We start from the raw sequence: 15,481 nt of genomic DNA on the forward strand, positions 1-15,481 counted from the left end.
CGTCACTTTACGGCACGGAGTGCTTCCTTTACGGCGACCCAAAAGTAGCGATAAGAGAAACGACGGCGACGACAAGGTGAAAGTCATTGAGGAAAATGAACATGAAAAAGTTGAAATAGATGGTGTGGGCGAGACTTTGAGCACATTTTAACTGTTCAACAGAAAAATGGCGTCATGCGAGCCACAACGAAAACAACCGGAAACTGATTGCAAGGATCACATCGAGTTGCACATTCAAGGTTTGTCTAGGAACAAATTACAATGAAGAGGCGGATTTGCAGTCATATTTAGTAGCGTTAAGTAAAACGTTTCAAAGACGTCCTGCCACTTTTTTAAAAATAATAATAACTTAAGATCTGCAGTCTTGACTCTTTCCTCAATCCACGTTGTTGACTTCGTGAACTCCACATAAACGCAATGTATGTATGTATGTATTTATTTTTAACATTTTTGCACAGTTTAAACAAATGCATGAACTGTCAGCTCTATGACCGAAGCATACTGTAGATGAAAAAAGAAAATACAGATAAAGCAACTTGGAACCAACAGCTAACAAACAAACAACTGTCTGACTCAGTTTCGTACTCCATCACACAATGACAAATACCTGTTTGGTTGAAAATGTGTTGACTCTATGACAGGATTTACAGTAAGGTGACTGACTTGCGTGTACCCTGCAGATGTCCAGCAGCTGGTTGGTCGTCAAGAAGAAATCCCCCCTCAGCTGCAGAGGGAGAACTCCAATTTGAAGCAAGAGGACCCAAAGCCACCTTGTGTCAAAGCGGAAAAAGATGATCTTCAGTGTCGCCGTGTTAAAGAGGAAGAGGAAGAGGAAGAGGAAGAGGAAGAGGAAGAGGCTGACATCAGCATGTTGCCGGTGCTTGTTGTCTCTGTGGAAAGCGCAGACGACGATGACGACGAACCACCCGAATGTTCTCAGCTACATGAACACAGTCCTCGCGGAGACCACTTCGGAGGACCACCGCCACGCGACCTCTTAGCTCCGATGTCAGACAGCGACGACGCAGAAGAACCTTCGAGGAGCGACGCAGACTGCGAAGGTGACAGTAAACAGTTCAAATGCTCCGAGAAGGAGACCGGAAATAAGGAAACGGAAAAACACACGGGAGGAAAACTTTTCGTTTGTTCAACTTGCGGTAAAACCTTCCTTAGGAAAAGCAACATGAGAGCACACATGAGAATACACACAGGAGACAGACGCTTTTGTTGCTCAGTTTGTGGCAAAACGTTCTATCAAAAGGAGAGCGTGACGCAGCACATGCGAACGCATACTGGAGAAAAACCCTTTTGTTGCTCAATTTGCTGTAATACTTTCTCTCAAAAGCGAACTTTGGAAGCGCACATGAGAACACACACTGGAGAAAAACCATTTAGTTGCCCGTTGTGTGACAAAACATTCTGTACCAAGTCACATGTGGCGAAACACGTGAGAACACACACGGGGGAAAAACCCATCTGTTGCTTAGCTTGTGGCAAAACATTCTCCCAAAAGGTAAACATGTTAAGACACATGAGGATACACACGGGAGAAAAACCCATTTGTTGTTCAATTTGTGGTCAAACATTCTCTCAAAAGGCAAACATGGTCAGACACATGAGAAAACACACGGGGGAGAAACCCTACAATTGCTCAACTTGTGGTAAAGGATTCTCTCGAAAGGAAGACACGGCAAGACACATGAAAATACACGCCAAAGGGAAAACCCTTTAAATGCTTTTGCCCAGTTTGGGGGAGTTGCCAGCTGTTTGTCAATCTTTGGGCCTGTGAAATAATTTGAGATGACTTTGTGATTCAAGGCTATTCAAATAAACTGGTTTTGATGTGAGTGGCTCATTTTGTGGTCAAACATCCTCTCCAAAGACGTTTCGTTTGTGTCAGAAGCATAAAATGCCATAAATTTGTTCCGTTGATTACTACGTTATTTGCCGGGTTAAAAAAAAAACTTTGCAAATGTAATAATGATCCTATATTACATAATTACTCAAATATCACTTTTATGTCACTTTTTATCTCTCTTTGTAGTGTTTGTTTGTTTAACTTAATGGTTAGAACTTTTAAATAATTGCTCAATGGAGGAAATTAAACATATTCAGTCCACTTTTTTTATATGTGGAAAATTGATATATGATGTTGATTTTTAGCTTCTTTCAAAACTATCAACAAAATACAACATGCAACATGATGATGAGCTACCACAAACTGCACGACTGCCTTTGTTTCATTAGAGTGAAGCCAGCTGCAAAATAGAATTCAGCTCAGATTTGATTGAATGTTAAGACACCTGTAAAATGTGCTACGGTATACTTGTTATATTCATGCCAGAGCAATTGATCAAATACTTTTATTTGACTAATGTTATTTTTATATTCCAATTTGCATTAACATTACACGTGTTTGTGGGTATGATCATGGGGGTGTTGGGGGAGGGGTGGGTTATATTCTTATTGTACGATGGATGTTTTAATTGTTCAGCACCTAGTGACGCATTTTAATATACGAAAGGTGCTACATAAATAAAGTTTGTTTGTTTGATTGATTGATGATATTTCTACTCTGCCGTCCTTTTGACGCGTATTCAAAACCGCCACAAGGTGGCAGACGTGCGACGCGATAGATGCTCACCTGCCGTAAAACCACCACCGAAGAAGACAAAGGCGGAACAACATGGCATGACTTCCCTACGACATAAAAACAAAAAGACTACGGCGACCATGTAAAAAAAAATCCATTAAGGAGGAAAACATCAACAATGTTGAAAAGAAAATGAAATTGGTCCGGCGGCGACTTCTAACATATTTTGACTGTTTGCCAGATCGATGGCGTCGTACAAGGAGAACGAGCGACAAGGAAAACGGAAAGCTGTTGACGAGAATAACTTCGTGTTGTACGTTCAAGGTCTGTGCACTAGTCCACTGACTTCTACTTCATTTTCTTAAACATCGAAGTATGACATAAATGAATTACTTGAATTGTAAAATAACTGCAATACAATCAAGAATAAAAGACACGATTGTATGGTGAGGATCAGGTTTGCTTGGTCCTTAGATAAAGCCGATAACAAAATGTACAGTTAACGTAATCCGAATCAATTTAAGTACCACAATTTCAAAGTAATATAAATTAATTAATTTCGGTAATAAAGACAAAAGAAACGGAATAGCTAACGTACGTATATTTGTCTTTTGTTTAATTGAATGGAGCCAACAAGACGGCTTCACATCTCTTGAAGTTAGTCATGTTTAAATTTTTTGCAAAACAATATTTTGAAGGACTGCAAACAAAAGTGCAATTGGCAATATATATTTTTTGGTTCATTGTCTCTTTTCCTTGTCATTAAAATCGCCATTTGCAAAAGAATCCCATATATTTTTAGTAAAAGTGATCTGATTGCGGGTTTCCTTATGTGTAACTGTAACAGTTGCTTTTTTTTGTATCTTTACATCCACCATTTGCCTTTTTGTTGGAGTAACAAAACTGACTTGTGACTTTTGTCTTGCAGATGTCGAGCAGGCGATTGGTTGTCAGGAAAAGCTTCTCCCCGAGCTGCAGGAGGTGAGCTCCAGTTTAATGCAAGAGGATCTACAGTCCACCTACGCGAAAGGGGAAGATGAAGATCCACAGCACCGCCATGTCAAAGACAATCTACGGTTCCCATGTGTTAAAGTGGAAACAGAGGATCTGCTGCACCTTCATATAAAAGAGGAAGAGGAGGGTCCACAGTCCCCAGTCCTGAAGGAGGAAGAGGAGGAGGCTGACATCAGCAAACTGCCTCTGACTGTCGTTTTAGTGAAGAGTGAAGATGAAGACGACAAAGTATTTGAGAGGTCACAGTTTCATCATGACAGCCCAAGTTTAGACCGCTGTGGAGGACCACCGCCAGATGACCTCTTAGCTCCACCATCAGACTGCAACGACATGGAAGAACCTGTGAGGAGCGACACAGACTGTGAAGGTGATGACAAACGACTGAATTGCTTTGAAAACGAGACAACTCTTGGCAACATGGGAACTTCACAAATATTTAAAAAATGTTTAATCAGCTCAGTTTGTGTCAAAAAACAACACAGTGTCGGACACACGGGCGAAAAACCCTTTAGCTGCTCAGTTTGCGGTGCAACATTGTCTCGAAAAAGAAGCCTGGAAAAACACATGAGAAAACACACGGGAGAAAAACCCTTTAGTTGCTCAACATGTGGGAAAACATTCTCACATAAGGAAACCATGGTAACACACATGAGATCGCACACTGGAGAAAACCCATTTCGTTGCTCAGTATGTGGTAAAGCATTCTCTCGAAAGGAGCACGTGGAACTACACATGAGAACACACACTGGAGAAAAACCCTTTTGTTGTTCTATTTGTAATAAAAGATTCACACTAAAGCCCAACATGGAAAAACACATGAGAACACACACGGGGGAAAAACCATTTTGTTGCCTGTTATGTGATAAGACTTTCTCTCATAAATCACACGTCGTATTACACATGAGAATACACACAGGAGAAAAACCCTTCAGTTGCTCAATTTGTAGTAAAACCTTCACACAAAAGTCAAGTATGGTCAGACACATGAGAACGCACACAGGAGAGAGACCATTTCATTGCTCATTGTGCGATAAAACGTTCTCCCACAAATCGCACATGGTGTTACACATGAGAATGCACACGGGAGAAAAACCTTTCAGCTGCTCAACTTGTGGTCAAACATTTTCTCGAAAGCCAAACATGGTGACACACATGAGATCACACACAGGAGAAAAACCCTTTAATTGTTCAACTTGTGGTAAAACATTCTCTCGAAAGCTAAACATGGTATCGCACATGAGAACGCACACATGAGAAAAACACTTTAGTTATTCAGTTAGCGGCAGAAGATATGCTCATACGAAGAGCTTATCACCAGTGATGGGACATTACGATTTCCTCAGAATGTTGTATAAGTGATCATTTGAAAATGTAACATACATTGTTGCATTATCTACACTATATTCAGCCGCTTGTTACTCTCTTAATTATTGTGAGATGCCATTCATGTGTTCTGTATTTGGGGCCGATCACTGATCAGTAAATTGAAATATGTTGATCACTGATGCTATTGATGTTTATTTATTGCATATACTTGCAATAAAAGTATTCTGAAGCATTTTTGTCAATGTTTAACAATCTTTGCCACGCCCGAAAGAAGGACAAACGTTAGCAAACAAGAACTATTGCAATACATATTATACAATTAGTGTAAAATTGTAAATACTTCAGTTAGAACCTTTCAAAAGACACATTCGCTAAACATGACGCGTCCTCAAAAACCGCCGCTAGAGGGCAGCCTCGCCTTACCGCGGACGTCCACCTGCTCTAATGACACCATCGAAGGAAGTAAAATGGCGGCGTTGTCACAAGACGACGGCAGTTGAAAGCAACAATAAAGTTGAAGTGGTTGGTACAGAAGCGACCAATAACATTTGAACTGTTCAAGTGAGCAATGGCGTCGTACGAGCGACACGGAAAACAACTCCAAGCTGTCCGCATGAATCACATCGTGTTGCACATTCAAGGTCTGTCAAACCTCTTCTACAGTATTTTTTAACGGTTTCATTCATGAATTAAGTAAATGGACTCTCGGGGAGGCACTATTATCGTTAGGAAAATAACATCAATGCAATTCGGAAGCATAAAGAAAAAAAAAGAAAGAAAAGGCAATGGTTATTTTGCCGTGAACAGCTCTGATTGGTCAATTGCTGCAGCGATATATTCTTGACTTCTTGACCTGCAGTTTTGCCGTGATTACAGTATGTTGGCAGTATTGGTTATTTTAGCGTGGTTTGTAGGCTGCTGCGAATCTGTTATTTTGCCGCGAGTCATCCACTGTACGTGGTTCCCGCCTCGCTTCACCTCCAACTGGCAAATGTGGCTAATTATTCAATAATCACGCGAAGCAAGACTCGTCGTTTAAAACTGCAGACTGACTGCAAGAAATTATTTGTAAATATAAAAAATAAAAAGGTCCAGAGCGGTATTTGAACCTGTGATACAGCACCTTTGGGGCGAACCACGAGCTGGCACACATTCACTGGCACAGATTTTGTACTTGTAGTTCTCGCGTGAGTCACGGCAAAATAACCACTGTGTAAAGTTTAGATGATTTCAGCATTGTTTAATAGTTTAGTTTTATTACACTACTCATAGTTTTACCGTACATGGGAAATTACTTATTTCTTTCTTTCCTTTTTTTTGCAGACTATGTAGTTAACTTACATAGCATAGCACTTTAATCTACACCGTATGATGTTCAAAGCGCTTTACAAGCACGCCTTATCCTTCCACATGTCAATCAGCGGCAAGACAAAAAAAGGATGTAACTTGAGGTTGTTTTTCCACCCAAAAAAACTTTGTGATTTCTTTGCCCGTTTTGAAAACACCGTTTTTTTAGCATGATACATTTTCCAATAAACTATCATGATAATCAATAGTTCCCCCCCCCCTTTTTTTTTTTTAGAGCAGTCATTTTTTTCAATTTTCAAAAATCTTCCAAATTTGCACTCGCATTGAAAGTGCAATATAACTGACTGTTTGTGTCCTGCAGACGTCCAACGTCTGATTGGTCCCCAGGAAGAGCTTCGCCCTCAGCTGCAGGAGGTGAGCTCCCGTTTGGAGCAAGAGGATCCACAGCCCACCCACGTTAAAGAGGAAGAATTGGTTCCACAGCCCCTCCAAATTAAAGAGGAGGAGGAGGAGCCGCAGCCTCACCACATGAAGAAGGAAGAGGAGGAGGCTAACATCAGCTTGTTGCCGCTGCTTGTTGTCACTGTGAAAAGTGAAGATGATGACGATGAAGAAACACCTGAGGGGTCACAGCTTCATCATGACAGTCCGAGTGGAGACCATTTTGGAGAACCGCTACCAGACGACATCTTAGCTCCACGGTCGGACAGCGACGACGTTGAGGAACCTTCGAGTAGCGACGCAGACTGCGAAGGTGACGACAAACGGTCGAAATGCTCTGAGGAGGAGGAGGAGAAAACTCTCGACGATGAGGAAACGTCACAAATGTTTCAAAAATGTTTAACCACTTCAGTTTGTGTCAAAAATCAACATACTAGTGGACCCGCGACAACACACGCAGGAGAGAAACTCTTTAATTGCTCAGTTTGTGGTGCAACATTTTCTCGAAAAGGAAGTCTGGAAAAACACGAGAGAACACACACTGGAGAAAAACCCTATTTATGCTCGACTTGTGGTCAAACATTCTCTCGAAAGGAAAATATGGTGACACACATGAGAATTCACAAGGGAGAAAAACCCTTCAGTTGCTCAACTTGTGGTCAAACATTCTCTCGAAAGTCAAACTTGGAAAGACACATGAGATCACACAAAGGAGAAAAACCATTTAGCTGCTCAATCTGCGGTAAAGAATTCTCTCAAAAGCGTAAATTGGTAGCACACCAGACGGCACATACGGGAGAAAAACCATTTAGTTGCTCAAGTTGTTGTCAAAAATTCTCTCGAAAGACTAACCTCGAGAGACACATGAAATCACACACAGGAGAAAAACCCTTTAGTTGTTCAATTTGTTGTAAAACATTCCCTCGTAAGCGTAACTTGGTGAGACACATGAGATCGCACACTGGAGAAAAACCTTTCAGTTGCTCAACTTGTGGTAAAAAGTTTTCTGGAAAGCCAAGCTTGATGACACACATGAAGTTACACACGGGAGAAAAACCCTTTCGCTGCTCAATTTGTGGTCAAACGTTCTCTCGCAAAGGCAACATGGTAGAACACACGAAATTGCACAGTGGAGAAAAACTCTTTAGCTGTTCAATTTGTTGCAAAACCGTATCACGAAAGTCAAACTTGGAGAGACACATAAAATCCCACATGGGAGAAAAAGACTTGAGTTGCTCAACTTGTGGTGAAACATTCCATCAAAAGTCAGACATGTTGACACACATGAGGACACACACGAGTACGCGGTAAATAAGATGGGATTCACCACACTTCATTTTGAAAAGGCAGTTGATGCCCAACTCATTTGATAACGTCAACACGAGTAATGACTTTCCTTATTTATTTTTACTGCCTCAAAATTTTTTGTATCGTAACAATGTCATTTCACATAATAGTTGTACAGTTTTGCTGTTGTGCATGGACGCTGTTTTTGTGTCTACGTGCCAATAAAAGTCAGGTACAAAAATATAATGCTCTCACTGTTTTTTGTTTGTTTGTTTTGTTTTGGGCACTCGCTCACATTTAATTATTTAGCTACGCATTCATGTATTGATTTCATATGATCAAAATCGAATTTACTCTTAGTATATAGTTTAAACATTTAAAAACAAATGCAAATATGTCTTCTCTCTTTGCCATCCAAGTTGTTATAGATTTTGGAGTTCAGATATCGTTTTGAAATTCCTGACCCCCTGCAACCAAATATTAAAATTTCCGAAAACAATTGCAAAGGAATGTGTTGAAATTCAGCACTGCTTGCTTGTGAATAAAAAGGTGCGTTCTTTCAAACAGCAATAACACACAATTGGAAAAGTGACACACGTGCGGGATGACACAGCTTTATTATTATTTTTTTAACAAAAGTTCGCTATTGTGAAGGAAAAACTTAAAACCTTCCAATCTTCATTTTCGTGTTCCAGTCCTTTGACAAACAGATTTTCCAATTCACACAGCTTGTAAAAAAATTCACATTTTAATTTCAAACACAGCAAGGAAGGATATGTCGACGACAGCCAATCAAGACGCTTTGTCTGCAAGTTATTTGCATATATTTATTTCCCTTCAGCGCCATCACCTTAGGGCGCTTATATGGACGATATGCTGCGGAGGGCGCGGGACTTCCGACTTCCGGGTTTTCACCCATCAACTTTGTTTCCCTTTCCAGTTTGCGAACTCACGCACATATATGGTCTCCGAGGCAGGAAGCGAACTCACGCCAACCTGCACCTGATACCTTAATCCTGGTTTGAAACCATAATTTAAATTCCTAAATCTGGTTTAAAACGTAGTTTAAAAACCTACTTTGAAACCCTAACCCTAGTTTGAAACCGTGTATGGGTGCAGCAGATGCGAGGGGCCTCTGACCCACCCTCCGCACACCCCTGGCTGTGAAAAAAAATTATGACAACAATAAGTATTAATATACAGCATAGCTTTTCAAAACAAAGTAGAAACTTTTTCTTTCAGATGGGGAACACTTATTGCATGTCCATGTGTGCAGTGAGTTAATCTTCTACTTTCACAAATCCAACAACTGAAGGGTTAATCACTCCTGTGTGTTGTGTGGTGCCACGTGAGATTTTTTTTTCACACAATAAGCAACATTTTTGTCTTCCATCATGTTCGTCTTTCACCACGTGTGGCTCACAAGAGAATAGTTTGTCAAACTATGAGCAGTGAGAAGGTTTTTCTCCTCTGTGTATTCTAATGTGTTTCACCATGTTTGGCTTTCGTGAAAATGTTTTACCACAATATAAGCAACTGAAAGGTTTTTCTCCTGTGTGTATTCTCACGTGCGGTTCCAAATGTTCCTTTCGAGAGAATGTTTGACCACAAGTTGAGCAACGAAAGGGTTTTTCTCCAGTATGTGTTCTCATGTGCGATACCATGTTCGGCTTTAGAGTGAATCTTTTACCACAAAATGAGCAAGTGAAGGGCTTTTCTCCAGTATGTGATCTCATGTGCGATGCCACGTGTTCTTTCCGGGAGAATGTTTTAGCACAAAGCGTGCAACTAAAGTGGGTTTCTCCCGTGTGCGTTTTCGTATGGGTTGCCAAGTTTGGCTTTCGAGAGAATGTTTTACCACAGGTTGAGCAACGAAAGGGTTTTTCTCCTGTGTGTGTTCTCATGTGCGAGTCCAGGTGTGACTTATGCGAAAATATTTTATCACACATGGAGCAACTAAATGGTTTCTCTCCCGTGTGCGTTCTCATGTGCGATAGCATGTTTAGCTTTCGAGAGAATGTTTTACCACAAGTTGAGCAAGTGAAAGGTTTTTCTCCAGTGTGTGTTCTCATGTGTAATTCCACATGTTCCTTTCGTGAGAATGTTTTACCACAAGTTGAACAACTAAATGTTTTTTCTCCTGTGGTTCTTTTCATTTGGCTACTAGCATGTTGTTTTTTAGCAAAACCTTTTACACAGACTGAGTGGGTGAGACATTTTCTACGTGTTTGCGAAGTTGCTTTGTCGTCAGGCGTTGTCTCCCTTTCAGAGCATTTTGACAGTTTGTCGTCACCTGCGTCACTTCTCAAATATTCTTCCACGTCGTCACTGTCTGACAGGGGGGCTAAGATGTCGTCAGATGGTGGACCTCCGCGGTGGTCTCCACTTGGACTGTCTTGATGAAGCTGCGACCACTTGGGTGGTTCCTCTTCGTCATCTTCACTCTTCACTAAAACAACAGTCAGTGGCAGCTTGCTGATGTCGGCCTCCTCCTCTTCCTCTTTCACATTTGGGAACTGTGGATCTTCATCTTCCCTTTTCACGTTGATGATTGGACCGTGGGGCTGTGGATCTCCCTCTTCCTTTTTAACGTGTTGGCTCGTTGGAGCCTCTTGCTTTAAACTTGAGCTCACCCACTGCGATTGAACGGGAAGTTCTTTCTCACAACCAATTAACTGCTGGACATCTGCAGGACATAAGCAAGTCAGTTACGTGACCATAACTACTGTTAAAGAGTCGACAGTTTTCCAATCAAAATCAACAGTCAAAAAAAAAAAAAAAAAATACAAATGTTAAAAAATTATTCAGGTCAACTTCACGGAAATTCACCTGTCACAGTTCATCAAATTTTTCAATAATTAAAAAAAAGTTGTATTTTCCGATATCTTCTTTTTTTTTAACCATCATATCATTTTAATCTATTTCCTAAGTTCCAGACAACCAAACGAAAGCTGCAAACGCAAATTTGACCATTTCTATTTTAAATCGTATTATCACTTGCTGTTTAGCTTTTTGTTTGTTTGTTTGTTACTACACGTTGTGCTGCAGTCGTTGTGTATTTTATATACATTTTTGCTCATTGCCATGTTCTATTTTTTCTTTTTTATTGTGAATAAAGACAACTAATGACGGAGGAAACCATTTTATCTACATGCATATATTTTTTTATTCCTTCTCACATTACTGTTACTTTATTATAAATGCTAATCCCTTTACTAAGCAGTTGGTTTAAATGATTGACTAATGAAAAGGTGTTAAAAGAAGAAGATTAATAAACAAGAGGACAGACTTTGCACCTCGATGTGATTCTTACCATCAGCCTCCAGTTGTTTTCGCTCGCTCTCTTTGCACGACGCCATAGTTCTGCTAAACAGCTAAAACAGTATTAGTCATTCCCGTAGCAGATAGTTCGAACGTTTTAAAGTTGTTCCCACACGATTTTACCTGGTCGTCGACCAACTTCCGCCTTTTTCTTCTTCGATGGTGTTTATCGCCAGATGGAGCATCTGTGGTATCAACGCACGGCTGCCACGCTGTGGCGGAATTGGGAATGCTTCAAAATGAGGGCTGAGGCAGAAGTACGAAATGCACTGCAGCATTTATGTATGTCGTATGTTATATTTACACAAAATCTCATATTCCAAACCATCTTTTCCCCACAGAAATGAAATATAATTAATTATGTTTCGGCAACCTAAAACAAATACCACACAGTTGTAACATTAAGAAAAATAGCACTCTGCAGAATTGTACTTTATGACATACACCAATAACACAATTAAATGCAATGTACAAAATTAAACAGTTCATTACTGTATATCTATATTACTGCACTGTGATAATTGATGTGCACATCTCATCACCAGGGGGCAGTAAAATACATATACAGTATAATGAATACAGAAGAAAATTAAACAGCATGTACTACTAGGGCCTGACCAAAATGGATGTTTTTGTCCTATATTGCTCACGACAATCAAGTTTAGAGCAATAATAATAATGACAATAAATAAAGAACTTTAGACAGAGCATTTGACTGTTTTTACAATATTTTGTAGGTTAGTTTTGGGAGAAAGAATATAAATAATACATTTAGGGTAAAATGTGTCTTAATGTCTTATGGTCTGTAATGTAAAAAGAAAAGAAAAAGAGGCTAGAAATCAGCCGATTCTTGCCCTTTGTAACAGCATTAATATTGGCTGATTAAATCAGCTGACCAATTGGTTGGGACCTAGTGTGTACAAATCAAATAAATTATCAAATTATTATTATAAGTCATAATTCTAAATATATATGGAGGCAAAAAGTAAAAAAAATTTATTCAAAAGAATGACCAAAGTGAATCCAAATTAAATTTGACTCAATGCTGAAACGATTCACACTTTTTTTTTTATCTTGAATACATTTTTTATATTTTGCGAAATTCAAACTTTTCGCTCTAATTTAACCCCATAAAACAACATCTTACATTTATAAAACTAATTGCATTTGTAGCATAGTTTTCCATCTTTGTGTATGAGCTTTTGGGGTTCATAGTTTTATTAGTTCTTATTATTTAAAAAAAACTTCTGTAAATACTAAAACTAGCTGAAATTAAACAAGAGTCGAAATGAAATACATACATAACTTGTCAAAAACCAATGTATGAATGAATGACACACCATACAGAGTCCAACTTTTCACATCTATTTACTGAACATGTTGAATAATTCCAAGTAATGGATGCAAGGATTGGAAGCAAGTCACAAGTTGAGGTGTTCACGCGTCCTTGCCTTGCTCGTCCGGAAGGGCCCTTTCTTTCGCCCGCTGTTCGGCCAGCCACAGGTCGCCGGGTTTGCCCTCGAACAACGCACAGAAATGCACTAAGCGCTTCTTGTCGGAACCCGGCAATCTGCTCATAAAGCAAGTGTGACCATAAGGCATCTGAACCGGGTAGCCGCACTTCTTGCACGTATTGTATGTACTTCTCGCCTTATTTTCCCGGCAGGAGTTCCTGGGTGCAACCGCCTCCTCGGCCGGTCCCGTTTGCTCCTCTGCCGGCGGTGGCTCGACGTGGACCGGGCCTGCCCGCCTGGTCTTCCTCCACCTCCATGCGGTGGTGCGCGGCGTTTGTCTTTGCGGCTGCACGCTGAATTTATATTGCAGCCAAGAGGACGCATTCACGGCCGCCGAATGTTCCGACGGGCAGAAGTACTCCCCCATGAAGAACGCGTGCCCACCGGCCCTGGTCCTCGGCTCGCCACACCGCAGGCAGTTCTGTCCCGGTTGGTTGCCCCACGTGTAGCCCTGGTTGGCCGCAAGGACTCTCTGGTCCCGCATGGCCTGCTTCCTCCTCCTGTACACGGTGCAGCGAGTCGGCGCATGGCCCTCTCCATGCGCGCTGACACCGCCCGGTGCTTGTTTCTCTTCCGCCGGCTGGCTTGTGTTTTCCTCCAGACAGAACTTTTTAGCACAAATTGAGCAACTATACGTTTTTTCTCCTGCGCGTACTCTCACGTGTGGTTGCAAATGTTCTTTGGGAGAGAATGTTTGACCACAAGTTGAGCAACGAAAGGGTTTTTCCCCTGTGTGTGTTCTTATGTGGCTGATAAGATGTTTTTTATCAAAATGTGCACGGCACACCGAGCAGGTGATACGTCTTTTACGTGCCGGTGTTGTTTTCTTGTTGTCGAGCCTTGGCTCGTCTTCGGAGCATTTTGATTGTTTGTGGTCACCTTCGCCGTCTGTGTCGATCCTCAAAGGTTCGTCCATGTCGTCACTGTCTGACAAAGGCGGTAAAAGGCCGTCCGGCGGGGGTCCTGGCGGTTCGTCATTGTCATCTTCGCTCTTCACCAAAACAACGGTCAGTGGCAACTTGCAAATGTCAGCCTCCTCCTCTTCCTCTTTTACGTCGACAGGCTGCGGATCCTCCTCTTCCTCTTTAATGTGGAGCTGCTGTACGTCCTCCTCTTCCACTTTAACGCGGGGATGCTCTTGCTCCAAACTGAAGGTCCCTCTCGGTGACAGAGGGGGGACTTCTTCCTGATAGCCAATCAGCTGCTTGGCATCTGCGAGAGAAAAGCAACTCAATTATGTTCCTACAGATACTGCCATATATATATATATTTTTTTTTTAATAACAAAAACAACACTGTCAGTGAGTGACGGAGTTGTAAACGTTCAAACATATTAATGTACTGCAAAATTAATTACTATCATAAAGTGGAGGGGACATACATAGTACCCGAAAAATAGTTCTTCAAACAATTCCCAAAACTGCAGCAATTGGTCATTTTTCGTAGAGGATAAAGAATATATCTCGACATGCTGTGCTGTGCTATTTATGTTCAAATCTTAAAGGGTACACTAGCAGGGCATCTATGCTATTTTATCAACCTGCCTATGGTGTTTTGCATTGCATGTTTGCGTAAAGCTATGCAGGTGTTTTATTTTTTTAAATTTTATTTATTTTTTATTTATAAAAAAAAAAAAAAAAAAAAAAATAACAAAAAATAAAAAATAAAAAAAGATGTAGGTGTTTTAAATGCAGTTTCAGATAGCGTGGGACCAGCAAGACTGAACTAAAATGGGTTCAAAACTAGCAGAGGTTCCTTTAATGCAATTTTCCCCCTAGCACGCTGGAATAATGTTGGTGCGAGCAGAGGTCAACCATGTCGTGTTTTGTTAACTTCACTGCACCTTTTGAGTTTGTTAACCAATATTCACCTTGCAGGATTATGGATTAAGTGTGTGGCCAAACGGAGACATTTGACATCTGGTCTGGCATCTCAACATTGATAGCTTTAGTAACATTTAGTCAAGCTTCATCAAATGATTACACTCAAAAATACAAAATATATCGCTTCCATACATTTTCGACTTTCCACTTGTGTTGTTGTAGCACGCCGGAGCTGACCAGTCACGTGACGCCCAGGCAGCGTTCCGAACGATCGGGAACCTAAATGGCTGCCATTGGTTTGTTAGCTTGCCGTTTAAACCAACAAGAAAGTGAATCCATGCTACATAAACCTAGATAATGTGTCGATAAGCATATTTGTTGGAAGAAAAAGCGGCGCAACGCATTTGACTTACATCATTTAACTTCGCTATGAATATTAATCCATTTCGTGAGGGTTCCTTTTGAGTTTATTCTTTAAGGAAAACGTTAGAAGTAGGAGATGTGGACAGACCTTGAACGTACCAGACGTCATTCTCGTCATCAGCTTTAAATTGCTTTCGTTGTCGCTTGTTCTTCTTGTAGGACGCCATTGTTCTCTTAAAACAGTCAGATTTTTGTTTCTAGCCGCCACCGTACTGACAAAATCATATTTTTGACGTTTTTTCTTGCACCAGAAATCACTTCGCCGTCGCGTGGTCTAGAAACCACGCCAGCTTCCGCCATTTTCTTCATCGGCCGTAGTGAAGGCAAAGCACGGCTGCCATCTTGCGGCGGTATTGAGCTCCTGCTTCAAAACGAGGACCAGGAAAGTGAAGACTAAGGCGATCTTAATTTATTGTATCTTCCATTTCCTC

The 15,481-nt window shown here is 40.9% G+C and overlaps 4 protein-coding genes and 1 pseudogene across 6 annotated transcripts; 3 read left to right on the forward strand and 2 right to left on the reverse strand.

Moving 5' to 3' along the window:
• Positions 1–27: 27 nt before the first annotated feature.
• Positions 28–1,847, forward strand: LOC147173294 (uncharacterized). The gene is made up of 3 exons (XM_086075327.1): positions 28–76; positions 163–239; positions 681–1,847. Exons 2-3 carry the CDS (start codon positions 167–169, stop codon positions 1,730–1,732), a joined length of 1,125 nt encoding a protein of 374 aa, XP_085931453.1. The 5' UTR covers positions 28–76; positions 163–166; the 3' UTR covers positions 1,733–1,847.
• An 834-nt stretch (positions 1,848–2,681) lies between these two features.
• On the forward strand, positions 2,682–5,165 carry LOC147173295 (uncharacterized). Its single transcript, XM_086075299.1, has 2 exons — positions 2,682–2,917; positions 3,522–5,165. The coding sequence occupies exons 1-2, from the start codon at positions 2,839–2,841 to the stop codon at positions 4,859–4,861; spliced, it is 1,419 nt and encodes a 472-aa protein (XP_085931425.1). The 5' UTR covers positions 2,682–2,838; the 3' UTR covers positions 4,862–5,165.
• A 242-nt stretch (positions 5,166–5,407) lies between these two features.
• Positions 5,408–8,195, forward strand: LOC147173296 (uncharacterized). Its single transcript, XM_086075295.1, has 2 exons — positions 5,408–5,574; positions 6,603–8,195. The coding sequence occupies exons 1-2, from the start codon at positions 5,502–5,504 to the stop codon at positions 7,991–7,993; spliced, it is 1,464 nt and encodes a 487-aa protein (XP_085931421.1). The 5' UTR covers positions 5,408–5,501; the 3' UTR covers positions 7,994–8,195.
• A 383-nt stretch (positions 8,196–8,578) lies between these two features.
• LOC147173297 (uncharacterized) lies at positions 8,579–11,430 on the reverse strand (annotated as a pseudogene). Its single transcript, XR_015094786.1, has 2 exons — positions 11,283–11,430; positions 8,579–10,655 (listed from the first exon to the last, which is right to left on the reverse strand). The product of XR_015094786.1 is annotated as an uncharacterized LOC147173297 (transcript).
• A 1,204-nt stretch (positions 11,431–12,634) lies between these two features.
• LOC147173298 (uncharacterized) lies at positions 12,635–15,377 on the reverse strand. Of its 2 annotated transcripts, none has more exons than XM_086075303.1 (2): positions 15,150–15,377; positions 12,635–14,016 (listed from the first exon to the last, which is right to left on the reverse strand). In XM_086075303.1, the coding sequence occupies exons 1-2, from the start codon at positions 15,166–15,168 to the stop codon at positions 12,728–12,730; spliced, it is 1,308 nt and encodes a 435-aa protein (XP_085931429.1). In that variant the 5' UTR covers positions 15,169–15,377; the 3' UTR covers positions 12,635–12,727. The 2 variants fall into 2 exon arrangements, with proteins under 2 accessions (XP_085931429.1, XP_085931428.1); XM_086075302.1 differs by having other exon boundaries at positions 15,139–15,377.
• Positions 15,378–15,481: the final 104 nt, after the last annotated feature.

Source organism: Leptonotus elevatus, chromosome 5, assembly GCF_054856555.1.
Source record: "Leptonotus elevatus isolate MCC_2025b chromosome 5, RoL_Lele_1.0, whole genome shotgun sequence".
In the NCBI taxonomy this organism is placed as follows: Eukaryota; Metazoa; Chordata; class Actinopteri; order Syngnathiformes; family Syngnathidae; genus Leptonotus; species Leptonotus elevatus.